The following is a 27975-nucleotide window of genomic DNA, read 5'->3' as shown; positions in this document are numbered from 1 at the left end:
GGGACAATGAGCTCTGACGGCACGTTCGATCACGTCCCAGATGTGTTAGATCGGGATCAGATCTGGCGAGTTTGGGGGGCCAACACATCAATTGGAACTCGCCACTGTGTTTCTCAAACCACTCCATCACACTCCTGGCATTGTGCCACGATACATTATCTTCCTGAAAAATGCCACTGCCCTCAGGATGCGTAATCGTCATGTAGGGGTATATGTGGTCTGCAACCAGTGAACGATACTCTTTGGCCGTCGTGGTACCTTGCACGAGCTACGTCGGACCCATGGATGCCCACGTGAATGTTCCCCAGAGCATAATGGAACTGCTGCCCACAGTATAAGTGTCAAGGAACTATTCCCCTGGAAGACGACGGATTCGCGCCATTCGACCTGCATGATGAAGAAGGTATCGGGATTCATCAGACCATGCAACACTCTGCCACTGCACCAACGTTCAGTGCCGCCTATTTCAGTCGTAATTGCTGATGTCGTGGTGTTAACACTGGTCCATGCATGGGTCGTTGGCTGCAGAGGCCCATCGTTAGGAGTGTTCAGTGCACTGTGTCTTCACTGCACTTCTACTCTGCCCAGCATTAAAATCTGTTGCTAGTTCCGCCACAGTTCGCCGGCTGCCCTGTTTTACCAGTCTTCCCAACCAATGACGTCCGACATCTATAATGAGGGGTGGCTACGATACCCTACGACTTCTTAACGTGGTTTCGCCACGTGTTGAAGACACTGAGCACAGAAGTCCTCCAACACCCGACAATTCGCGCAGTTCACGAAATACTCGTGCCGAGCCTCCGGGCCATCACAATCTGCCCCCGGTCAAACTCAGGCAGCTCGAGCGACTTCCCCATTCTACATACGGACAGCACGCTTACTGATACTACTGACTAGCAGTCATTCTTCGCTAGCTGACGTTGCTATCGTTTGGACAGATTTACTTCGATAGTAGGTCGGTAGTCATAATGTTCTGGCTGATCAGTGTGTGCAGAGATGGCTTTACAAAGAAGCTGCAAAACAAAGATATTTAATTGTTTTCATTACGTGCCGGATATGAACTGTAAGATACGACATTAACAATGACATGTTTTCTGCGATAGCAAATAAATAACCAACGTATAGCAAAAAATAATCAGTGTTTCTTTAAAAATATGTATGAAATATTTTTTTTTTTTTGGTTGAGGTTCTGTAAAGCAGCAACACTCGTATTTAGGTAGAATGAGTAAGAAATACTGTAGGTATTCTTTAGGACAATTAGACATGCAGTTAGATTCACATTCTGATACTGAACTATTAATTTCATAACCCATATGAATTGTTGTAACACCACAAAATCCATTAAGAATCTGGTAGGAGACAGGTAGGGTAAGGTTTTACAAATAAATAGTTTGTACAAATAATTTGAAACATAATTTAATTATAATTATCATTTATATCTTTGGTTACACAGTAGAGGAAGTCAATTAACATGACTGCTGATTAAATAAACATATCTGTAACTCCGGTGCAGTAACTTCTCGCAACTGATGACGCTGGTCACATCATCTTAAATTTGGTTGTGCAATTGAGATTGTTATCTACAGACAGACCATTTACACATAATTTCATAATTATAGTTACGAATCAATTGTACTCATTCATATTTTGAATATGTATTCTGAATCACTCCGGTTCTTTGTGTTATTTCTGTCGGCCAATCATAAAATAGGTTTCATGATTTTATTACTGTCTTCAAAAGACACCTGAGATCACAGTAATATGGCAATTATTAACTTGGCAAGAGTAGGGCATCACCATATTAAGGCTACATGCTAAAACGACACCAGTGATATGAGTGGTCAGCAGACAACATACTGGTACAGAAGCTCTAGGATTGCGTAATGTCAATCTACTACTTTGTAAATCTCACTTCACCTGTAATGCAGAATTCCAGAAAATGTACAGGAGTTAGAAATAGATTCACAGCCTGAATATTGTAGGTGTGCCCATGACATGACGAATTACACATCGAAGGTATTATTATTCTTCTTTCAGTTTGATTGAATGAAGCTGACGAAGAAACTTTGGAAAATGAGAACTTTAGCAATACAAAAAAGTGATTTGTGCACAGTGCCAGAAGTAAAAGTTATTGTCAGAGGAAAAGCAGAGCCCCTGAAACTGCGGTAAAGAAACTGGCAGAGCACTAGCACACATCCGTTGTGGATTTGTTAGCAATCACTGTTTGTCAATGAACTGCCACCTTCATAATGCCCATGAATACATGATTTTATAAATCATTGCTACAATCATATTTTATTCTAGTGCACGCTCCAATTGCAAAGAGGGAGTTATTTAATGTTTATCCTGTCGGTTGAGTAGTTGTTCACACTTAACGGTGAACATGGATATTTTAAATTATTCTCTTGATTTAAATTTGTCGCACCTGTATTGTCATCAGATTGCCACATAAGTGAACTCCCTCATGTCTGAAAATATTTGAATAAATACAAGAAGACTTCACAGCTACCAGTAAGTGTGAAAACTCTACCACACACACACACACACACACACACACACACACACACACACACACACACACACACACACACAAAGCTTACACACACAGACATTTACACAGACAAACCTCATAAATAGATTAATAATATTGACTAATATATGCTTCTGGTTCATATATGGAGCTGCATCACTTCGCTGGAGTTACATTTATATCCATGAAGGTGTAATCTCATTGCCAATCGTCTATAATCATTTGCGCCCCTTTCTCAGCAACCATGACAGTGGGTGCGTTGAGGTTGCCCGAGGGCACATGTGGGATTACAGAGGCATCCACGACGCGCAAACCATTTATTCCCACAACCCTGAGTCGCGGGTCAACGACAGTGTTAGGATCATAGGGGTCACCCATTATGCATGTCCCCACCTGGTGGTTCTCGGGGCCTGTGTAACGCTTCACAGCACAAGCCCAAAAGTCCTCTGATCCTTCCCCGTATTTTTCACATCCCTGCCACAGTTCAGGCGTAAGACTGGCACCCAGTGCTCTCATGGCTGGTGTTCTGACAAATTCCAGCACAAATCTGCAAGGAAATAGAGTTCCATTAAGTTTATAATATTCATCATGAAATCGGAACAGCACACAAGACAAAAATAAAGATGACCACTTTGTTTTGGAGGCCACAACACATTTATTGCTAAGTATTTGATGTGCGAATTTATGACCAAATTTAATTCAGAGAAAAAATGAGTGCAGAATAAAAAATGGTAGGCCGAGGCTCGTTAGTAAAACATAGAGGATGAAATGGCAGAAAGGGAGGAACCTATGAGTGAAAAAAAAGAAAGAAAAAGATGTGGCCATAATTTCAGGAAACATTTCTTTCACGTAGAGGAAGAAAATTTATTAAATGGACATTACAGAATGAGATTTTCACTCTGCAGCGGAGTGTGCGCTGATATGAAACTTCCTGGCAAATTAAAACTGTGTGCCGAACCGATACTCGAACTCGGGACCTTTGCCTTCCGCGGGCAAGTGCTTTACCAACTGAGCTACACAAGCACGACTCACGAACCGTCCTCACAGCTTGGAAGGTGGGAGACGAGGAACTGAAAGAGTTAAAGCTGGGGAACGGGTCGTGAGTCGTGCTTGGGTAGCTCAGTTGGTAGAGCATTTTTCCGCGAAAGCCAAAGGTCCCAAGTTCGAGTCTCGGTCCGGCACACAGTTTTAATTTGCCAGGAAGTTTCAAATGGACATTAGTCCGGAAATGCTTTCTTTCCATGTTAGAGCTCAGTTTGAAGTGAAGCCTCATCCGTGAACAGCATTTTTCCACTCAGTTGAGGGTAATGGCTGTATATTGTTGAACGAGCCATTCGCAGAATTGTACCTGTGCAGGGAAATCTGTTGCTGTAAGTGCTTGCGCACGCTGCACGTACTGCGGATAAAACAGGCTCTCAGATAGTCACGTGGTTAACATTACTTGTTGCAGTTAACTGGCTTACGCTGACACTATGCCTAACTTCACGAAGAAGTTCCTCCTCTAGTTGAGGTGTCTCGTCCTTCTAGGCCTTCCCAGTCGCTAATAGGAGTGGTTTAAACGTCCCATGCTCTCTAAGGCGGCGGTTAATTGCTGTCGGGGCATCGTCGGTCTGGAAATCCCTCCCGCTGGCCACGGCCACTACCATCTGCTAATCCGCATAGAAAGTAGGCACTGCCAACTTCGGATTTAAATACATTTCCACTGCACTGTACCGGACGAACACTTAAACAGTTGAATATACGTCCTTGTTGCTACACTCATGCTCATAAATTAAGGGTAATGCTGATACATGGTGAAACAACGCTCTGGTGGGCGGTTTGCGGGTTTAAATCACCTCGGGGTATGACCATGCGGAGCATTTGACCTGCGGTCGTCCCACGGTGGCGCTGGCAGCAGTCCACATACGCAGAGGTGTGTTGGTGCATGTCAGAGTACGGTGCAGCGAGTAAGTGTGCAGACGTGCTAATGGTGACTGTGTGTTGAAAATGGCTCAAAGAACACATACTGATGACATTATGAGGGGGTAGTATACTAAGGCGACTCGAGGCTGGTCAAACACAGTAGGTCGTAGCACGGGCCCTCCGTGTGCCAGGAAGTGTGGTCTCAAGATTATGGCAACGACAGGAAACGTGTCCAGGCGCTACAGTACGGGACGTCCACAGTGTACAACACACATTCGCAGGAAACTGTGGCGTTTTGTAGCACATGTGTTTAGCGACGGTTTTCTCAATTTATCACTAATACCGTGGACTTACAGATCTGTGTCGTGTGTGTTCCCTATGTGCCTATGCTATTAGCGCCAGTTTTGTGTAGTTCCACGTTGTGTGACACCACATTTTGCAACCATCCTTAATTTATGAGCATGAGTGTAGAAGAGCAACGCATGTCAACGCAAGTAATGAAGTGAGTCGGATGTCAAAATTCCCTTCGTTCAATTGGAACACTAAACGCGGATTGTGAACCTAAGAATTACAAATTACTATACATTCTAAGCAAATGTAACGAAGACATGACACATGCATAATATACGTACTTGATGCCCTCAACCAGAACCTTGACATCGAAGATATCTCTGAAGTACTGGGCGTGTATGCGCGGTGGCTGGAGCGGGTCCTTGCTTCGTAGCTCTATGTAGCCACGACTCTGCGGCCGTAGCAGAGTGGGCGTGATGTCTATGTAGGCTGGCGGCGAGGAGCTGGTCATCGCCGAGGAGCCGTTGGCCTGCTCGCCCGCGAAGAACACCTGCACGTCTGGTATGTCCGCAGGCGCCAGCGGCGCGTACTTGGTTCGGATGAAGCCAGTCAGCTGCAAGAATCCACTCGGTTATACACACAATCAGCTCACAACGGTACTGACTTTGGGAAATTAAACTTTCATGTACCAAAATGTACACAGTTTGCTCACAGACGCCTCATTCTTCGTGTTATTTGCATTAGAAGAGCTACAGCTTCCTCGTCAGTGTACTTATTAAGAGAAAGCAACAAACCTGGGACATTCCTGTAGAGGTTATTGGTCCCAGTCTCTTCTTGACGTACTCGTGAAGCGTCCCGTTGTTCAGCAGTGCTTGCTGCTTCCAGTTGGCCAGCTTGACCCTCATCTTGTACGAAACATGATTCTGGAGACGTCTACCCACACCAGGCAAGTGATGGGTCACAGATATTCCTGTATAACAATTGAAATATTTAGTAACTAGAACTGCCAAGTAATTTTGTAAGCCAAATAAATGTTAAAAACACATGCGTATGCAAAATCACCGAGTTCTTACTAAAAGGGGCTCTTTTTTTTAGAATACAGCTAATCATAAACGAAAAGCAGATAGTAATATTTGTTTTCCATTGTTAATATCCAATCGCAAACCCGGAGTTAGGTCACACCAGTGGCACCAAAAGACATGAATTTATACAAACTTTCGTTACTGTTTGTTTATTAACACCATCTTTACAACAAAAGTTTTCACTTGGTTGAGCATGTTGGTGCAAATGAGGGTTTATCTCCTACTGCCACTGAAGTTAATTCGCTTTAATGAACTACCTTCCCCGAACTGTTGCAGTTAAATTTATTATGAGCTGTTATTATTGGCTGTCTCAAGCCAAGCGATAGTTCAGCCGAGTAAAGACATGCTATTGCCTCTACATGTAACAACGTTGGTTTTTATATCATCTCTACATCTACATCTACATCCATACTCCGCAAGCCACCTGACGGTGTGTGGCGCAGGGTACCTTGAGTACCTCTATCGGTTCTCCCTTCTATTCCAGTCTCGTATTGTTCGTGGAAAGAAAGATAGTCGGTATGCCTCTGTGTAGGCTCTAATCTCTCTGATTTTATCCTCATGGTCTCTTCGCGAGATATACGTTGGAGCGAGCAATATACTGCTTGACTCCTCGGTGAAGGTATGTTTTCGAAACGTCAACAAAAACCCGTACCAAGCTACTGAGCGTCTCTCTTGCAGAGTCTTCCACTGGAGTTCATGTATCATCTCCGTAACGCTTTCGCGATTACTAAATGATCCTGTAACGTAGCGCGCTGCTCTCCGTTGGATCTTCTATCAACCCTATCTGGTACGGATCGCACATCGGTTAGCAGTATTCAAGCAATGGGCGAACAAGCGTACTGCAACCTACTTCCTTTGTTTTCGGACTGCATTTTCTTAGGATTCTTCCAATGAATCTCAGTATGGCATCTGCATCTGCATCTAGGACCACTTCAATTAAAAAAAAATGGTTCAAATGGCTCTGAGTACTACGGGACTTAACTTCTGAGGTCATCAGTCCCCTAGAACTTAGAACTACTCAAAACTAACTAACCAAAGGACATCAGACACACCCATGCCCGAGGCAGGATTCGAACCTACGACCGTAGCGGTCGCGCGGTTGCAGACTGTAGCACCTAGATCCGCTCGACCACTCCGGTCGGTCCACTTTAATTGAAGCAGAATAAACTATAGGCAATAAAGTTTAAGAAGAACAAATTATGACTAGTGCTGTATCACACTGATAATTATGGAAATTATTCTATATTACTTTTTATATGTATCTCAGAAAAAAACAGTCCAGAGCTGCTCCTATCAACTGCTCAACTCCTGTTTTTATTTAATGATCGAAACTAAGCATTTATGTATCTTCACACAAATAACATAAATTCATACGTAACGTTGTCAGCGGTAAGTGTAGTGATAAAGCCTAGGTATCAATGATACAAACATTAGAGTTTTGCGAAATTTACATTACTGTATCCAAATATTCTAGTAAATTATGGGAGTGGCTAATAGTTCATACCTTTAATTGACTTTTCAGTTCCTGCAGTTTTAAACACTCTAGGTCAAAAAAGCGACACACCACGAAGAAATTATCCGAATGGGACGGAGATAGTTAGATGTAATGCACATGTACAAACAAAAATTTCAGAAAAATAGATGATTCATTCTGGAGGAAGAGCTTCACAAACTGAGAAAGTCAATAACGCGTTGGTTCACCTCTGGCCCATATGCAAGCAGTTTTTCGGCTTGGCATTGGTTAAGATGTCCTCCTCAAGGATTTCGTGACATATTCTGTCAAACTGGCGCGTTAGATCGTCAAAATCCCGAGCAGGTTAGACGGCCCTGCCCATAACGCTCCAAACATCTCAACTGGGGAGAGATCCGGCGACCTTTCGGGCAAGTGGGAGTTGACAATCACGAAGGCATGTAGTAGAAACTCACCGTGAGCGGGCAGGCATTGTCTTGCTGAATGTTCATTACGGGTTACTAAGAAGGACAACAAAACAGGGCCTAAAATATCGTAGACGTACCGTTGTGCTGTAAGGTGACAACAAAAAGGGACCAGCTATGAAATGAAATGCCAACACAGACCATCACTCCTATTTGTCGGGCTGCATGGCGAGCGACAGTCTGCTTGGTATCCCACTGCTGTCTGGGTTGGTTGGTTGATTTGGTGGAAGAGACCAAACAGCGAGTTCATCGGTATCATCGGATTAGGGAGGGAAGTCGGCCGTGTCCTTTCAAAGGAACCATCGCGGCATTTCCTGAACTGATTTAGCAAAATCACAGAAAACGTAAATCAGGATGGCCGGACGCGGGATTGAACAGTCGTCGTCCCGAATGCGAGTCCAGTGTACTAACTACTGCGCCACCTCGCTCGGTCGCTGTCTGGGGTGTCTCTAGATATGTCTTCCACCTGTAATCTCACTGACTGGACTAGAATTGTCTTCAGAGGCGAGTCCCTCTTTGAATTGGGCCCCGATGGCTAGTGAAGACGTGACTGAAGACGCCCCGGACAGTGGTGGGATACAAACCTGACTGTTGCCTGGCATAGGATCCAACAACCCGGGGTATTGGTCTGGAATGCAGTTTCATTTCATGACTTAACTCTTTTGGCTGTTTCCGCAGCACCCTTACAGCACAGTGGTACGTCGACAATATCCCAGGCCCTGTTTTGAGACCTCCGTGGCAAACCATTCTGGGCTTACATTTTAGCAAGATAATGCCCTCCCGCTGGCAGCGAGAGTTTCTACTGTTTGTCTTTGTGTTTGCCAAACCCTACCTTGGCCAGCAAGGTCGCCAAATCTCTCCCCCGATTGATAACGTTTAGAGCGTTATGGGCAGAGCTCTCCAACCTAGCCGGGATTTTGACCATCTAACGCCCCAGTCGCACAGAATTTGGCACGATATCCCTCAAGGAGGACATCCAACAACTCTACAATCAATGCCTAGCAGAATTACTGCTTGCATAATGGCCAGAGGTGGACCAACATGTTATGGACTACTGTGACCGAGCAGTTCTAGGCGCTTCAGTCTGGAACTGCGCTGCTGCTACGGTCGCAGGTTTGAATCCTGCCTCGGGCATGGATGTGTGAGATGTCCTTAGGTTAGTTAGGTTTAAGTAGTTCTATGTCTAGGGGACTGATGACCTCAGATGTTAAGTCCCATAGTGCTTAGAGCTATTTGAACCATTTGTTATGGACTTGTGTAGCTCTTTTTCTTGAATAATCCAATTTTTCTGGAACTGTAACCATTTGTTTGTCTGTTCATGTGCATCACATGTACCTATTTCCGTCCCATTCCGATAATGCCTTAATGGTGCATAGTTTGTTTTTTACCTTAGAGTGTATTTCCTGCCTCAAACTGGCCTACAAAAGTCACCCAAATTACAGTGCTCCGGGGAAGATTATGACACATGATGAAGCCCAGGAGGTTTCTGTAGGCCAATTTGAAATTGTTTACCGGCTTCCACGTGTGTGTTTCTGAGAGCATAATGGAGCCGCCACCAGCTTGTCTCCGTCCCACAGTACAGGTATCAAGGAGCTGTTCTCCTGGAAGACGACAGATTCGCGCACTCCCATCGGCATGGTGAAGAACGTAGACCATGCAACGCTCTGCCATTGCGCCGTCCAGTGTTGATGGTCACATGTCTGTTACATTCATAGTTGCCTATGTTGTGGTGTTAACATTGACACATTCATGGGTCGTCGGCTGGAGAGGCTCATTCTTAGGACTGTTCAGTGCACTATGTGTTCGGACACACTCGAACTCCGTCGAGCATTAACGTCTGACGTTAGTTCCACCACAGTTCGCCGCCAGTTCTGTTGTTCTAGTCCGCCCAGCATACGATGTCCGACATTCGTAATGGGGGGCAGCCCCGCGACGTCTGGACGTGGTTTCACCTTCATTTCGCCACGTGTTGAAGGCATTCAGCATAGAACAGCACTTCTCGAACACCAGACAAGTCGCGCAGTTTCCGAAATGCTCATGCGGAGCCTAAGAGACATCACAATCTGCCTTCGATCAAACTAAGATAGACGCTGCTCTTTCCCCATACTACACACAGCGCGCTCAGTGATACTACATGCCGCGTGGGATTAGCCGAGCGGTCTAAGGCGCTGCAGCCGTGGACTGTGCGGCTGATCCTGGCGGAGGTTCGAGTCCTCCCTCGGGCGTGGGTGTGTGTGTTCGTCCTTAGGATAATTTAGGTTAAGTAGTGTGTAAATGGACGGTAAATAGTTTGGGCAAGAAGAGAATAGAAGCTTTCGAAATGTGGTGCTACAGAAGAATGCTGAAGATTAGATGGGTAGATCACATAACTAATGAGGAAGTATTGAATAGGATTGGGGAGAAGAGGAGTTCGTGGCACAACTTGACCAGAAGAAGGGATCGGTTGGTAGGACATGTTCTGAGGCATCAAGGGATCACCAATTTAGTATTTGAGGGCAGCGTGGAGGGTAAAAATCGTAGGGGGAGACCAAGAGATGAATACACTAAGCAGATTCAGAAGGATGTAGGCTGCAGTAGGTACTGGGAGCTGAAGAAGCTTGCACAGGATAGAGTAGCATGCAGAGCTGCATCAAACCAGTCTCAGGACTGAAGACCACAACAACAACAGTGTGTAAGCTTAGGGACTGATGACCTTAGCAGTTAAGTCCGATAAGATTTCACACACATTTGAACATTTTTTTGATACTACATGCACCTGCGTGCGTGGACTGGTTTATATCGATAGTAGGTCGGTGGTCATAATGTTCAGGCTGATCCTTGTAGATCTCTGTGTAAGACAAGATGGTGCGTGTAAAGATCTGCTGGATACACAATTTCTTAAGAGTGCACCAATACACAATACTGTGTTGACCTCACAGGACTTCTCAGACACACTGTATGTCACTTGCGAATATTATAAGGAGCTGTGAAATGAGAACGAGACATACGGATAAAAGTAAGTAACCTGTTAATTTTTCGGTCACCATAACAATACATTCATCCCACAGTGAAAAAAGACGGGCAACGCCTTCATGGAAAAATCTGAAAATCGACGACCACGATTATCTTTCTTCAGGGCTTCAAAAATGTGGAAGTCGGTACTGTACGGGCATGAGTAAGAGCTTACAGCGGAGCTTCTGCAACGTACGCCAATCGATCTCGGTAACATGTGGGCAGGAATTGTTCTGCAACAGAATGATGCCGTTCGTCAATATCCCTGGACGTTTGGATTCGATGGTGCTCTTCAATTTTTGTGCAGTGTTCCAGAATGTCGATGAGCAGTCAGTGCGGGGAAAGTGGTGCACGTCGGGGCGCCACCCTGTCTCTGCAGGCAGCTGCAAACGTTTCCCTTGACGGCATTGACCGTCTTTCCTCACAGTGGGATAAATGTGTAAACAGTTGTGACGATTACTTTCGAAACAGTAAAGAGTAAACTTACTTTTTTCTATCTGTTTCGTTTTTATTTGACTACCCCTATCAGTTTTATTTTCTATCAGCAGCTACCACTTTAAAATCTACATCTACATCTACATCTACATCCATACTCCGCAAGCCACCTGACGGTGTGTGGCGGAGGGTACCTTCAGTACCTCTATCGGTTCTCCCTTCTATTCCAGTCTCGTATTGTTCGTGGAAAGAAGGATTGTCTGTATGCCTCTGTGTGGGCTCTAATCTCTCTGATTTTATACTCATGGTCTCTTCGCGAGATATACGTAGGAGGGAGCAATATACTGCTTGACTCTTCGGTGAAGGTATGTTCTCGAAACTTTGACAAAAGCCCGTACCGAGCTACTGAGCGTCTCTCCTGCAGAGTCTTCCACTGGAGTTTATCTATCATCTCCGTAACGCTTTCGCGATTACTAAATGATCCTGTAACGAAGCGCGCTGCTCTCCGTTGGATCTTCTCTATGTCTTGTATCAACCCTATCTGGTACGGATCCAGGGGGGGGGGTTCATAATTCTTTTAAAAATGAATAACCAAACTTTCTATCCTCTCATACAGTGTTACTGTATTGTGCTTGTGTTGTTGATGGTGACGATGATGATGAGGGAGGAGGACGAGATTGGTAAAAGATGAATGTAAATTATTTTCGAATAAAAGCTTAATAGATGAGCCCAGTGGCAGACTGTCATCAAGATTCATATTCCTTCACAGATGTTTGGGGTTTAAAAATTTAGCCAGGTCATTTAGTGATAAGAAAAGGGATAATGCCTCTTTTTCTTCTCCTGTCGGCCAAATACTGGGGAAGCTAATTTCTTTTTACTACCAGCATCCGAAACTGCTCTCTCTGGATCTAACACTTCCGCTAGAGTGTACTCTGACGAATTCGACGAGGTTTGTAGGAACACTGGGTGTCACGCCCAAGCAGTGGAAAGGCTGACCGATTCCAGGGAGAAATCGCTCGTAGGCCAGAAGTTGAACTTCAGAGTACTGCCAATGTTAGCCGTGTTTCGGCACCGTGTCTTGTGTACGTACCGACTTTCTGCAGATGCTCCTTGGGCCCGATGCCGGACAGGAGAAGGATCTGCGGCGATGCGACAGTTCCGGCGCTGAGGATGACCTCCTTGGCGGCGGTGATTCGCCGCGTCTTGCCCTTCCGCACGTACTCCACGCCTGTGGCCCTCTTCGACTGCGCGTCCACCAGCACGCGTGTTACCTGCGACACACAGACACTTCTCATACAGGCTGCTCACTTTCGTCCTTTTGTTTCAGTATTCTCGACGTCCCATTACAGCGAGAGCACGATGGTTAGAACAGTCACTGTATTTTGGTTAGAATGGTAATTGGAGGAATCGAGAAAGAGCATCAGAGATAGCATGTAATGAATTAGTCTACTTGAAGAAATACAGCAACCAGCCACATTTGTGCAGGTTCATTTACGCCACGATGCGTTTTTGAGCTTCGTGGATCTACAGATAATATAGAAATATTGCATTGTACTGTATGTTAACCGGGGGCATAGAACGACAGCGAGGCTCCGTCCCCACCGCAGCCGCAGTGGTCCACAACCCCACGACGACTACTGCAGTCCACTTCACCCCTCCGTCGCCCCACACCGAACCACTCTTTCAGGGTTATTGTGCGGTTCGGCCACCGGTGGACCCTCCCAGGGAACGTCTCACACCAGACGAGTGGAACCCCTATGTTTGCGTGGTAGAGTAATGATGGTGTACGCGTACGTGGAAAACTTGTTTGCGCAGCAATCGCCGACATAATGTAGCTGAGCCGGAATAAGGGGAATCAGCCCGCATTCGCCGAGGCAGATGGAAAACCGCCTAAAAACCATCCACAGACTGGCTGCCTCATCGGACGTCGACACAAGTCCGTCGGGCGGATTCGTGCCGAGGACCAGGCGCTCCTTCCCAATCCGGAAAGCTGTGCGTTGGACAGCGGCTAACCGGGCGGGCTACAAATATTTATGTCATTGTTTGTCTAGCGTTTTTGAAGACTGCATTTTGAACGCTGCTGCGGCCGTAGCTCGTTTAGCTGAGACGTTTCTTGATTTGTCTGTGCATGTTTAATAAATAATTAGGTGCAGTTACTGTAGTAAGCTGTGGCTCATTTTTCAGCCTTTGATGCATCAGTGATCCTAAAATTGTTTGTGGATTCCATATAAATCTATTGCACCAGGCCTGCTCAGTCTGCCGCCGTAGCTGAGTGGTCACTGTAGACAGCTGACATACTGAGGACCAGGGTTCGATTGCCGTTACTGCGAAGGATTTTTCTTTGGCTTGTTGGTGGGTTTGGGAGGGATGGGGAAGGAAATCATCCGTGCCCTTTCAAAGAAACTATCCCGGCGTTTTCCTGAAGCGATTTAGGGAAATCACGGAAAACCTAAATCAGGATGGCCGGACGTGAGTTGGAACCGTCGTCCTTCCGAATGCGAGTCTAGTATGCTAATCACTGCACCATCTCTCTCTGTAATTCTTCTTTGTTGTAATGTTTAATTTTCAACCTTGTGGTGCTGATTGTGAGGAGCAGTCCCCCTTCACTCCCTCCCCCCCCTCCCCCGAGACTGATAACTAGTTGCTCGCCAAGGTCTGATAAGTTGGCAAAAGAACCGGGAGACAAGTGTGCTGACCACGTGGCCCTTGGGCCTTCAGGGCCTGGACGAGTAGCTTGTATCCTCCATGCTCATCAAGGATGTACACGTAAATATTTATTGAAATGACTCAGTGAAAAAAATGAACCATACAGTTTTTATATTGGTTTCAAACTGAACTCATCAACTTCCCTATTGACTTCACTTACGTGACAAAAGAAATTTTCAACTTTACATAGTTTGTAATTCTTAGCAGGCCGGTGTGGCCAAGCGGTTAAAGGCGCTACAGTCTGGAACCGCGTGGCCGCTACGGTCGCAGGTTCGAATCCTGGCTCGGGCATGGATGTGTGTGATGTCCTTAGGTTAGTTAGGTTTAAGTAGTTCTAAGTTCTAGGGGACTGATAACCTTAGAAGTTAAGTCTCATGGTGCTCAGAGCCATTTGAACCATTTTGTAATTCTTATTGAAGTGTAGCTATGCAATAAATACGGGGTGTCACTAAAAGAATTTTACAATTTTGAAAATTCATATTGTTTTATTTATGTGATTTGCTGACTTAATTTTCGTGACGTTTTTTTTAGGAAAGTACATAATTTTTTTTTATCTTATAGCTAAACAGCTTGAGTTTGACGCTACTGTTTATGTGATACACGTCCTATCTGAAGTTGATTTCTCGCCTAACTCGTTGCAATAAGTCAGGGATAATATATTCAATTGTTCCTTAGATAAGCGTCTCTCAATGTTTCAGCATTCGCGATCTACTTTACATCGCGTCCCCTCACCTTTTAACCATACGCTAACACTTCATATGTTTAAGATAATGGCGTAATGAAGATTTATCACCTCCTGAGTGCTTGTTATGCTTTGTTATAATTAAACGTCAGTTAATGACACATTGGCAGCAAGGGCCATAGAAGATCCTAACATGAAAGAGACAGCTGTTAAATGTTGTATGTGTTCGGCGTGCTGTTGTGGTTAGAGAAGTGGAGGTAGGGAGTCGAAGGAAGTAGGTTTGCGTCCTATGTTCTAATTTTTTTTTTGGTTTTCGCACTTATAACATATTCTGGAACTCTCTTATTGACGTAACAGAAGTATAAGGGGCAATCAGAAAGTTTCCGTAGATCACGTTTCCGCATTTACCGCACGCATGTTGGAAAGATGCGAATACCATGTTAATCCCTTCCGTACACGTCGGTGGTTATGTACCCACACTGGAGTCAGGTTGTTTCCGTAAGATCGTACAAAAATGTAGCAGGATATAGAGACTGCTCCACTGAACTATTTTCAGGTAAGGAACCTGGGGTCAGAGAAGCCAGGAGATATGGCTGTAAATTTGTCTACTGTTTTGCCTAGCATTACAGTTTTCCAGCTTATCTACAACCTACGTAAGTACAAGTTTACATCTACTGTGCTGTTTATTTACATGTACATTCTTTACTTCCTGCAAGGAAACAAGGAGGACGGGATTGATTACTAGGGAATTTAGCCGGCAGTCTGTACGGCCACCTGTACTAGAGGTTGGTGCAAAGAGTTCTACCGGAGTTGTTTCAGAACCTACCATTGGCTGTTCGTGAGAGGATGTGGGTTCAACATGACGGTGCATCGCCTCACTTCAGTGTGGATGTCCGCAGCCATCTCAGTGCTTTATTTCCTGGTTGCTGGACTGGAAGGGGAGGTCCTATTCCATGGCCTGCGAGGTCCACCGACCTGAACCCCCTTGATTACTTTCTATGGTGATATCTAAAGTCACTTTTGTATGAGACCCCAGTGGATACGGAGAGGGAATTAGTTGACAGGATTGTAGCTGCCTGTGATGTGACTCGAAACATACCTTGTCAGGATGCATCAGAATCTCGTCGCCGATATCATGCTTGCATTGAGGTTGATGGCCATCAGTTTCAGCACATTTTGTAAGATGCAGCGCAAATGGTACGTTGATTGTGTCAATGATGGTATGTGCAGTTAACAATAACTAATGTAAATAAGAAAGTAAACGGTAATGTGATTTTATTCGTATTACCTCCTTGAGCTGGATTCTCGGACCTCAGGTTCCCTATCTCAAATTGTTCAGTGCAGCATCCTTTATTTTTGCACGCTCTTACAGAATCACCCTGTATACGCTACAGTAACACCCTCAAACGAAAATTTTGTGATCATTCCTTACATATTCTGCAATATTTGATGTTATTTCAATATAAGAATGGTCTGTCTCTCAGGAATAGGTTTGTTCAATTTTCTGAGTTCAGTCTGATTAAATAACTACACGTGAAGCGAGCAGCAATGACATTTGTATTCTTGCTTGTCACAAATATTTACAATTTTTCCGACTAAGTCGCGATTTCCAAAGGTATGGTCAGGCAGGAACCTGAGGTCACAGCTCAGATTGCTGCAAGTGAAACGACCAGCGATAACGATTATATTCCAGATGGTCACAAATATTTATCTATTTTTTCCCAAGTACGCCACGATTTCTGAGCGTGCACCCACAAATTGGAGAAGCTAGTGTCGCTGGCAGCTTATTAGGTCGACTGCTATTGAATACCACAGTCGTATCGAGTAGCGTGTCATACTGACGTCACTTTACATTTACCTTCTAATGCGACAGTTTCTCCATCGGGACCAGTGTAGGCAACCATGTTTCTTGCAACTGCCGCTAGCGCTTGTGGTGGAGTGATTCAATACTAGTATACCATGTGAGTCAAAACTTGACCTATTTCCCTGCAAAATTGCACCAAGGCTAGGACTGTAAATTGTATAAATAAGATTGTGTACGGGGCAATTAAAAAGTTTCCGTTTGAGGGCGTTGCTGCAGCGTATATGTAACGTAGCGCGATTCCAATGTGGGTATATAAGCACCGACATGTAGGCAAGGGCCGGCCGCGGTGGCCGTGCGGTTCTAGGCGCTTCAGTCCGGAACCGCGAGACTGCTACGGTCGCAGGTTCGAATCCTGCTTCGGGCATGGATATGTGTGATGTCCTTAGGTTAGTTAGGTTTAAGTAGTTCTAAGTTCTAGGGGACTGATGACCTAAGATGTTAAGTCTCATAGTGCTCAGAGCCATTTGAACCATTTTTTTTTTTGTAGGCAAGGAATTAGTGTAATATTGGTGTCGTTCTGAAGAGTGTGTAGTACATGCAGAAACGTGAACAAAGTGCTATTCTTTTCTTGGCGCTGAAGGAGAATGAAGAATCTCTGTCGAAAAGCACCGTTCTGGAATGGCGCACCCAGTTCCGTGCTAGCCGGGATTCGACACAAGAGTGTGAGAATTTCGAGCACACTCCCTATACTTCCGGCCTCTCCCTGTGCAATTATCACGCTATCTTCCCTTAAAAAAGACCACGAAGTGTCCACGGTTCCTGTTGGACAAGGACGTGCAGCAGGCAGTTATCGACTTCTTCACACAGCAGGATACGGTGTTTTACCAAACGGGTATCTTCAAACTGGTGCTACGGTGGGATGATTGCCTCAATAAAGCAGCATAATGATTCTGCACAGCGCAGCCTTCGAACAGAAACTTTTTGATCGCCCCTTTTATGAATTTTCAAAGTTGTAAACTCCTTTTAAGAGCAGCCTACAGTTATATTCGGTTTGCACTGTTCTGCAGCAGCAGAAATAGGTAAGCGGGTGGATGTGCAGAACTGCAGTCCAGCTGGCGTGCGACTGACCTGCGCCCTGGTGACGATGCTGAGGTTGGGGCGCCGCGCGGAGCCGCCGCAGAACTGCCGCAGCAGGCTGGACCGGGCTCCCCGCACGGTGGTGGCCTGCGCGGGCGTGAAGCCCAGCTGGCCGGAGGCGCCGTTGGGGTCGTGGCCGACGCGCTGGCCCAGCTGCGACGCGGCTTGCAGCATGTTGCCCGCCAGCTGCGGCAGCCACTTGAAGCGCTCCACCGTCATCGGGCCATCAGTGCCGTGCACCGACGGCTGCGGGGAACCAACACACACAGTTAAGCTTAATAAAGAAACGCCATCGCCAGCCAGATTGTTGAGAAGGTAATTACTGGCCATTGAAATTGCTACGCCAAGAAGAAATACAGATGATGAACGGGTATTCATTGGAAAGATATATTATACTAGAACTGACATGTGATTACATTTTCACGCAATTTGGGTGCATAGATCCTGAGAAATCAGTACCCAGAGCAACCACCTCTGGCCGTAATATCGGCCTTGATACGCCTGGGCATTCAGTCAAACAGAGCTTGGTAGGCGTGTACAGGTACAGCTGCCTATGCAGCTTCAACACGATACCACGGTTCATCAAGAGTAGTGACTGACGTTTTGTGACTAGCCAGTTGCTCGGCCACCATTAACCAGACGTTCTCAATTGGTGAGAGATCTGGAGAGTGTGCTGGCCACGGCAGCAGTCGAACATTTTCTGTACCCAGTAAGGCCCGTACAGGACCTGCAACATGCTGTCGTGCATTATCCTGCTGAAATGTAGGGTTTCGAAGGGAACGAATGAAGGGTAGAGCCACGGGTCGTAACACATCTGAAATGTAACGTCCACTGTTCAAAGTGCCGTCAATGTGAACGAGAGGTGACCGAGACGTGTAACCAATGGCACCCCATACCATCACGCCGGGTGATACGCCAGTATGGCGATGACGAATACACGCTTCCAATGTGCGCGATGTCGTCGAACGCGGATGCGACCATCACGATGCTGTTAACATAACCTGGATTCGTCCGAAAAAATGACGTTTTGCCATTCGTGCACCCAGGTTCGTCGTTGAGTACACCGTCGCAGGCGCTACTGTCTGTGATGCAGCGTCAAGGGTAACCGCAGCCATGGTCTCCGAGCTGATAGCCCATGCTGCTGCAAACGTCGTCAAACTGTTCGTGCAGATGGTTGTTGTCTTACAAACGTCCCCATCTGTTGACTTAGGGATCGAGACGTGGCTGCACGATCTGTTACAGCCACGCGCATAAGATGCCTGTCATCTCGACTGCTCGTGGTACGTGGCCGTTGGGATCCAGCACGGCGTTCCATATTACCGTCCTGAACCCACTGATTCCACATGCTGCTAACAGTCATTGGGTCTCGACCAATGTGAGCAGGAATGTCGCGATACGATGAAACGCAATCGCGATAGGCTACAATTCAATCTTTATCAAAGTCGGAAACGTGATGGTACGCATTCCTCCTTCTTAACAGAGGCATCACAACATTGTTTCACCAGGCAACGTCGGTCAACTGGTGTTTGTGTATGAGAAATCGGTTGGAAACTTTCCTCATGTCAGCACGTTGTAGGTGTCGCCACCGGCGCCAACATCGTGTGAATGCTCTGAAAAGCTAACCATTTGCATATCACAGCAACTTCTTCCCGTCGGTTAAATTTCGCGTCTGTAGCATGTCATCAACGTGGTGTAGCAATTTTAATGGCCAGTAGTGTATGTACACACATCAGTGTGTTTGTTGTTTTTCCTCTACGTTCAACAGTCTTCCCATAAACACATCAAAAAGTTTATGACCTGATGTTTTGTAAATGGCTGTACCTGAAATCCCGAAGTTAATGACACATGGCGGTATAGACTAACCGTTTTGCATCGACATTTGTACACTTCATCTCACCTGCTACCCAGGGGAAAAGGAACATCAATGGTTCACTCTTGCCACATGCACTTTGAGGTACTAACCAATCTATATTAAAAAAAAAGAAAAACTACTTGTAGCTAATAGGCTGAAAATGAAGTAAATACTAACGCAGTTTTGTTCAATGCGCCGTTTTCAGTCACTAACAGAAATATCTGTACTATACAGGGTGGTCCATTGATAGTGACCGGGCCAAATATCTCACGAAATAAGCATCAAACGAAAAAACTACAAAGAACGAAACTCGTCTAGCTTAAAGAGGGAAACCAGATGGCGCTATGGGTGGCCTGCTAGATGGGGCTGCCATAGGTCAAACGGATATCAACTGCATTTTTTAAAATAGGAACCCCCCATTTTTATTACATATTCGTGTAGTACGTAAAGAAATATGAATGTTTTAATTGGACCAGTTTTTTCGCTATGTGATAGTCACAAACGTATACGTACGTGGTCTCACGTAACATTCCGCCAGTGCGGACGGTATTTGCTTGGTGATACATTACCCGTGTTAAAATGGACAGTTTACCAATTGCGGAACAACCGAAATAAAATGTTCAAACGTACCTACGTTCTGTATTTTAATTTAAAAAATCTGACTGTTACCAAAATTGTGAGCCATATGTTTGTGACTATTAGAGCACCATCTGTCACAAAGCGAAAAAAGTGGTCCAATTAAAACATTCATAATCTTTACTTACTACACGAATATGTAATAAAAATGGGGGTTCCTATTTTAAAAAAAAACGCAGTTGATATCCGTTTGACCTACGGCAGCCCCATCTAGCGGGCCAACCATAGCGCCGTCTGATTTCCCACTTCAAGCTAGACCAGTTTCGTTATTTGTAGTTTTTCCGTTTGACGCTTATTTCGTGAGATATTTTCCTGGTCACGACCAATGGACCACCCTATATATACCCGTTACACTCTGTATATAAGCACTTACAGAGGCATTTTTACCTCGCTCAACGTGCATATGGCATTGTAGAGAAGACGGATAGTGTTGGCATGAAGTAGCCTCCACCATAAGCCATACAGTGGAGTGGAGAGCGTAGTGTACAGGTACGTACGTCGACGAAGGGGCTGCCCCTCTTGACGTCGAGGTTGTCCTCGGAGCGCAGGAAGTAGGGCAGCACGTCGGCCCAGGACCAGCCGCGGCAGCCCGACGCGGCCCAGTGGTCGTAGTCCCAGGGGTTGCCCCGCATGTACATCATGCCGTGCAGCATGCCGGTGCCGCCCACCATGCGCCCTGCCACCGAGCAACGTCACAGTGAGATTACTCGAGACAGTCTCAACAGCCGGATGCTCAAAGGCATGCGACACCTCAGGCAAGTGAAAACAACTCAGTACGTGATTACTAGAGGCAGTCATAAAGTTCTGATCACGATCTAACAAAACAGAAAGTTTTGCGATTAATTTTTTGTTTGTGTGCAGCGGCATGTCTTCTGCAGTCCTGACGCACATTGAAATGTCGGCATCACAGTTCCAAAGCACGCTGGTAGAGGAGCCCAACTGCCATAAACATCGCAGCCCACTGCACAGAGTACGCGAAAGAACTTGCCCCCCTTCTAACGGCCGTGTACCGCAAGTCTCTAGAGGAACGGAAGGTTCCAAATGATTGGAAAAGAGCACAGGTAGTTCCAGTTTTCAAGAAGCGTCGTCGAGCAGATGCGCATAACTATAGGCCTATATCTCTGACATCGATCTGTTGTAGAATATTAGAACATGCTTTTTGCTCGTGTATCATATCTATTCTAGAAACCCAGAATGTGCTCTGTAGGAATCAACATGGATTCCGGAAACAGCGATCGTGTGAGAACCAACTCGCTTTATTTGTTCGTGAGACCTAGAAAATATTAGATGCAGGCTCCCAGGTAGATGCCATTTTCCTTGACTTCCGGAAGGCGTTCTATACAGTGCCGCACTGTCGCCTGATAAACAAAGTAAGAGCCTACGGAATATCAGACCAGCTGTGTGGCTGGATTGAAGAGTTTTTATCAAACAGAACACAGCATGTTGTTCTCAATGGAGAGACGTCTACAGACAGGGGAGTGTTATGGGACCATTGCTTTTCACAATATATATGAATCACCTAGTAGATAGTGTCGGAAGTTCCATGCGGCTTTTAACGGATGATGCTGTAGTATACAGAGAAGTTGCAGCATTAGAAAATTGCAGCGAAATGCAGGAAGATCTACAGCGGATAGGCACTTGGTGCAGGGAGTGGCAGCTGACCCTTAACATAGACAAATGTAATGTATTGCGAATACATAGAAAGAAGGATCCTTTATTGTGTGATTATATGACACGGGAACAAACATTGGTAGCAATTACTTCTGTAAAATATCTGGGAGTATGCGTACGGAACGATTTGAACTGGAATGATCATATAAAATTAATTGTTGGTAAGGCGGGTGCCAGCTTGAGATTCATTTGAAGAGTCCTTAGTAAATGTAGTCCATCAACAAAGGTGGTGGCTTACCAAACACTCGTTCGACCTATACTTGAGTATAGCCCATCAGTGTGGGATCCGTACCAGGTCGGGTTGACGGAGGAGATAGAGAAGATCCAAAGAAGAGCGGCGCGTTTCGTCACAGGGTTATTTGGTAACCGTGATAGTGTTACGGAGATGTTTAGCAAACTCAAGTGGCAGACTCTGCAAGAGAGGCGCTCTACATCGCGGCGTACCTTGCTGTCCAGGTTTCGAGAGGGTGCGTTTCTGGATGAGGTATGGAATATATTGCTTCCCCCTGCTTATACCTCCCGAGGAGATCACGAATGTAAAATTAGAGAGATACGAGCGCGCACGGAGGCTTTCCAGCAGTCGTTCTTCCCGCGAACCATACGCGACTGGAACAGGAAAGGGAGGTAATACAGTGGCATGTAAAGTGCCCTCCGCCACACACCGTTGGGTGGCTTGCGGAGTATAAATATAGATGTGTAGATGTAAAGTGCGGATTGGCTGCGCCATGCATAGCATGAGACTCATGTTTTATCGTGCACAGTGAGGCATGCCGATTTGTTATTAGAACGAAAAAAAATACAAACTTCGCGATCTAGTCCTGAAGACCGTGCGATGTCGTTTGGCTGCTGCGAGATCCTTTACCATATGGCATCACGGGGATAAGGTATGGAAGGGCATAAAGTCAGAAGACCGCACTCCCACCGAGCGAGGTGGCGCAGTGGTTAGACACTGGACTCACATTCGGGAGGACGACGGTTCAATCCCGCGTCCGGGCATCCTGTTTTAGGTTTTCCGTGACTTCCCTAAATAATTCCAGGCAAAAGCCGGGATGGTTCCTCTGAAAGGGCACGGCCGACTTCCTTCCCTAATCCGATGAGGCCGATGACCACGCTGTCTGGTCTCCTTCCCCAAACAACCAACCAACCAACCGCACTCCCAGCCGTTGTCGACGCTTCAGACCTCGGAGCTGCTACCTCTCAGCTTTACAAACTTCAGTGTGCATCATGAGGCTATGTGCACCCTGTACCAGTCCTCCCAGTAAGGAAAAATTCTTGGCTTTATTGGGAATTGAACCAAGATCCTCCACATGGCGTCATCTACACTCACCTCTCAGCTACGGAGAACAGGCAGAAAAAAATTTGTTTCACTATACTTTTTAGCTCTCTGGAAGAGAAAAACTGTCGTCAGGAAAAAATGAACGAAAAACAGAAGCAGAAAAAAGTTTAACTACTGTGCACCGAAAGTAACTGAAATTGTACCGTATGTTATGTTATGTTAACCGGGGACCTAGAAATGACGGAGAGGCTCCGTCCCCGCCGCAGCCGTAGTGGTCCACATTCCCATGACGACTATCGCAGTCCATTTCACCCCTACGCCGCTCCACAACGAACCCAGGGTTATTGCGCGGTTCGGCCCCCGGTGGACCCCCCCAGCGAACGTCTCACACCAGACGAGTGTAATCCCTATATTTTCGTGGTAGAGTAATGGTGGTGTACTCGTAAGTGGAGAACTTGTTAGCGCAGCAATCGCCGACATAGTGTAGCTGAGGCGGAATAAGGGGAATCAGCCCGCATTCGCCGAGGCAGATGGAAAACCGCCTAAAAAGCATCCACAGACTGGCCAGCTCACCGGACCTCGACTCGGCGCTCCTTCCCGCCCGGAAAAATTGTATCTTACTAACGATCCGCCTTAGCTTTGCGTGGATAGATTAAACTATCTACAGCCGGACAATCTGTTTGGCATAGCAGTAATTTTGTCTACGGGCCACTGCATAGAGTTATAATTAAAATTCAGATAACAGCTTTAGGTAACTTTAACGATTTAAGCAGTGCACGCGAGGAATGTTCTCAGAAGGCACCACTGTTACCTTTGCCACATTTTATTGGAATTTGGAGTGACATCTTCTGGCGATGATGGGGCCTGTAAACTAACCCACTGCCTGTTCTACCCGCCTGCAGGGCTAGTCTGGCGTGACCTTTGGTCTCTCGCCAGGCGCGCGACTGCTGTGCCAGTACAATGTGAATGTGGTCCGGCCGACCACAATGGAGTTCGGCACGAGCTGTGGGCCCTCTCCATCCACCTGGCGCCAGCACCAGTCTGGCGCGAGCTGCGTTTTCTTTGTGACCTTACCCGCATTGCCCTTCGCATCCCGCAAACTTTGACTATATACCAAAAAATCTGTTCTTACCAGCGTGTTACATTCTGAATTGCAGGTCATTTCGGAAGTCGGTGGTACCTCGCACTAGCCATACATCAGCGGTACCTCGTGCCAGTCTGATACTGCATTTGGCAGCCTTACACATTTCCAGGGCGTTCCTGCTTCACTATTAAGCGGCAATGGCATTGTTTTCACAGTGGCTTTAATTCACCATAGTTCAGCCACCTCGCACGTAATATTTACAAATTATACATACAAGTCATCCTCGTGAATCAGTCTATCTATCAGCGAAAACCGTATCAATATCTCTACAGCAGTTTCTGCAGTTAGCCTTCACATACAGACAGATAAACGCAGTGTGGGGACTTCAATTATTGATATACAGGTATACAGATAGAAGATAGATAGATAGAGGAAGAAGACAAAGGAAGTGTGTTTGAAGTACGTGGAAAATAAGCACCAAGGGCATGTCTGCACACCTGGCGTCAGTGATCCATAAAGCGAGCTGCGCAAGGATTGGTATGACTTTGTGAAAAACGCTGCAGTTGTTTCTCGTGACGTAGTGGGGTACACAGAGTGAGGACTCGCCTACTCGGTCTTCAGTTTGCAGATCTGTGGAGGAGGTGAGGGCATGACCACAATCTGGCGTCTCACGCTTCTACTCCCAACCCCCACCCTATGCTCCGACCTCTCTGCTACACTCGCACTACACAATTTGTCCTTTAATAGGACTCTATTGCCCTTATATATGGTACACACATTTATTATTGATACTTAATCCACTTTATTTAACAGTATACATTAATTTTATACCATTAAAAATCAGTTTTTAATAACGTGCGATTTTTCAGTCCCCTGCAACGCGGAAACTTTTAGTCCTAGAGAACAAATGAATAGGAGCTTTCTCTCTGTGAAATTTAATGTACGTAGTTTATGTTTGTTCTGGGAAACAATTTCACTAGAAGTCTCCGTTTTCGAGTAACCACCCACGCCTCCAACCCAACGCTCACACCACACAGGTGAGGGGTTGCAGTATGTAGTTCATGGTACCACTGTACAAAAATTTGTGGCTACACGAAATTTTTCCCCCATTCAATCTTTTTTTCGTCTTCGCTGAGTGGGCTATAAAATGAATGGAGTATAGTGGTCGAGCAGCTCTTCATGGGGTATAGATTTCTGTAGTCGTTCTAAGCGACGTCGCTGGACACCGGATAGCAGGAAACGAATGTTTTGGAGAGATGAAGTCACGATGTATCTTGTGGCAATCCAATGTAAGGGTTGGAAGTGGCAAATGCATGGAGAATGTTACCTACCATCACGTGTAGTGCCAATAGTGAAGTACAGTGGTGGTTGTGTTAAGTTATGTGGGTGTTTTTCGTGGTTAGGTTGTGGTTCACTGACTGTATCCGCAGTGGAGTTCAAGCCGCCATGAAGGCCAGAGGTGCACACATCGCATATTAATGTCCACTAATAGGTGTCCGAATACTTTTGACCAGATAGCACGTGAAAGACGGTCTGTGCAGAGACCAGGAGTGGAGAGACGAGTAGAGCGTGTGACTCACCTCGCGGCCAGTAGCAGGTGCTGGCGAGGCAGTAGTTGGGGTCCTTCTCGAGCTGGTAGTTCCAGTCGAGTACGGTGCCCTCGTAGGCGTGGTAGAGGCTGGGGGCGGCGGCGGCGGCGGGGGCGGGAGGTCCCGCCTCCAGCAGCGTGACGCGGTGTTGGCCGTTCTCCGAGAGGCGGCACGCCAGCACGCTGCCCGCCGTGCCGGCTCCCACCACCACGAAGTCCGTCTCCTGCGCAGCACGTCGCATTCTCAAACAACTCTCACGGCGCATGGACCCTCACACGTTTACTCCCTTAAATGGATGGGTGGGCTTAATTTGGAAAGCTAAACAGCGAGTTTATCTACAACTGTACTTTGCGAGTCACCTTACTCTTACTGTATGTTGCGTTCCAGTTCCAGTTGCGAATTGAAGGGCTTATTTCAATACATCTCCACTTTTCTGTCTACGATGCTTCTGAAATTAATGGTCGAAACAAACAGAAAGAAAGGTTCATCTCTAGGAGGAAGCATGAATATTTCTGGTATCTCAACTGCAGATTTTTCAGCACTCATTTAACTTTAGAACTCTGTATCTCAGAATGAGCAAAAATGGACTTGTACCACTATTGAAATAAGCCATTCAAGTGGTCTTGGAAAGAAAGATTGTTATTAAGCCCCATGTGCCCTCACATCTCTTTTAATACACTCCTGGAAATGGAAAAAAGAACACATTGACACCGGTGTGTCAGACCCACCATACTTGCTCCGGACACTGCGAGAGGGCTGTACAAGCAATGATCACACGCACGGCACAGCGGACACACCAGGAACCGCGGTGTTGGCCGTCGAATGGCGCTAGCTGCGCAGCATTTGTGCACCGCCGCCGTCAGTGTCAGCCAGTTTGCCGTGGCATACGGAGCTCCATCGCAGTCTTTAACACTGGTAGCATGCCGCGACAGCGTGGACGTGAACCGTATGTGCAGTTGACGGACTTTGAGCGAGGGCGTATAGTGGGCATGCGGGAGGCCGGGTGGACGTACCGCCGAATTGCTCAACACGTGGGGCGTGAGGTCTCCACAGTACATCGATGTTGTCGCCAGTGGTCGGCGGAAGGTGTACGTGCCCGTCGACCTGGGACCAGACCGCAGCGACGCACGGATGCACGCCAAGACCGTAGGATCCTACGCTGTGCCGTAGGGGACCGCACCGCCACTTCCCAGCAAATTAGGGACACTGTTGCTCCTGGGGTATCGGCGAGGACCATTCGCAACCGTCTCCATGAAGCTGGGCTACGGTCCCGCACACCGTTAGGCCGTCTTCCGCTCACGCCCCAACATCGTGCAGCCCGCCTCCAGTGGTGTCGCGACAGGCGTGAATGGAGGGACGAATGGAGACGTGTCGTCTTCAGCGATGAGAGTCGCTTCTGCCTTGGTGCCAATGATGGTCGTATGCGTGTTTGGCGCCGTGCAGGTGAGCGCCACAATCAGGACTGCATACGACCGAGGCACACAGGGCCAACACTCGGCATCATGGTGTGGGGAGCGATCTCCTACATTGGCCGTACACCACTGGTGATCGTCGAGGGGACACTAAATAGTGCACGGTACATCCAAACCGTCATCGAACCCATCGTTCTACCATTCCTAGACCGGCAAGGGAACTTGCTGTTGCAACAGGACAATGCACGTCCGCATGTATCCCGTGCCACCCAACGTGCTCTAGAAGGTGTAAGTCAACTACCCTGGCCAGCAAGATCTCCGGATCTGTCCCCCATTGAGCATGTTTGGATGAAGCGTCGTCTCACGCGGTCTGCACGTCCAGCACGAACGCTGGTCCAACTGAGGCGCCAGGTGGAAATGGCATGGCAAGCCGTTCCACAGGACTACATCCAGCATCTCTACGATCGTCTCCATGGGAGAATAGCAGCCTGCATTGCTGCGAAAGGTGGATATACACTGTACTAGTGCCGACATTGTGCATGCTCTGTTGCCTGTGTCTATGTGCCTGTGGTTCTGTCAGTGTGATCATGTGATGTATCTGACCCCAGGAATGTGTCAATAAAGTTTCCCCTTCCTGGGACAATGAATTCACGGTGTTCTTATTTCAATTTCCAGGAGTGTATTATCTTCGTGGTGTTTTTGTGAGATGTGCATAGGAGGAAGAATATATTGATTGATACTTCTAGGGACGTATGCTCTAGGAATGTTTAACAGTAAGCCCTCCTGTCGTGCAGCTCTCTCCTCTCTTGTACCATCTGGCACTGGCCCATGCTGAGCATCTCCATGATGCTTTACACCTGCTAGATGAAACTATAACGAAACGTACTGTTCTTCTTTTGATCTTGTCTATTTCCCGTAACAATCCTATCTGGTACGCATCCCAGACAGGCGAACAACATT

The 27975-nt window shown here is 46.6% G+C and overlaps 1 protein-coding gene across 2 annotated transcripts in view; it reads right to left on the bottom strand.

Moving 5' to 3' along the window:
• Positions 1-1400: 1400 nt before the first annotated feature.
• LOC126100241 (glucose dehydrogenase [FAD, quinone]-like) overlaps positions 1401-27975 on the bottom strand; it is a 176391-nt gene continuing 149816 nt past the window's right edge. For both annotated transcript variants that reach the window (XM_049910822.1, XM_049910823.1), the window contains exons 3-9: positions 25595-25826; positions 20481-20659; positions 17487-17741; positions 12257-12437; positions 5518-5693; positions 5065-5336; positions 1401-3077 (exon numbers count right to left, since the gene is read on the bottom strand). In XM_049910822.1, coding sequence (XP_049766779.1) covers positions 2729-3077; positions 5065-5336; positions 5518-5693; positions 12257-12437; positions 17487-17741; positions 20481-20659; positions 25595-25826 — 1644 coding nt within the window. In that variant the 3' untranslated portion in view covers positions 1401-2728. The remainder of the gene's footprint in view (positions 3078-5064; positions 5337-5517; positions 5694-12256; positions 12438-17486; positions 17742-20480; positions 20660-25594; positions 25827-27975) is intronic.

The sequence above is a fragment of the Schistocerca cancellata genome, chromosome 9 (genome assembly GCF_023864275.1).
Source record: "Schistocerca cancellata isolate TAMUIC-IGC-003103 chromosome 9, iqSchCanc2.1, whole genome shotgun sequence".
Classification (NCBI taxonomy): domain Eukaryota; kingdom Metazoa; phylum Arthropoda; class Insecta; order Orthoptera; family Acrididae; genus Schistocerca; species Schistocerca cancellata.
Note: the sequence above shows the minus strand (reverse complement) of the source record. Positions and strands in the feature narration are given on the sequence as shown.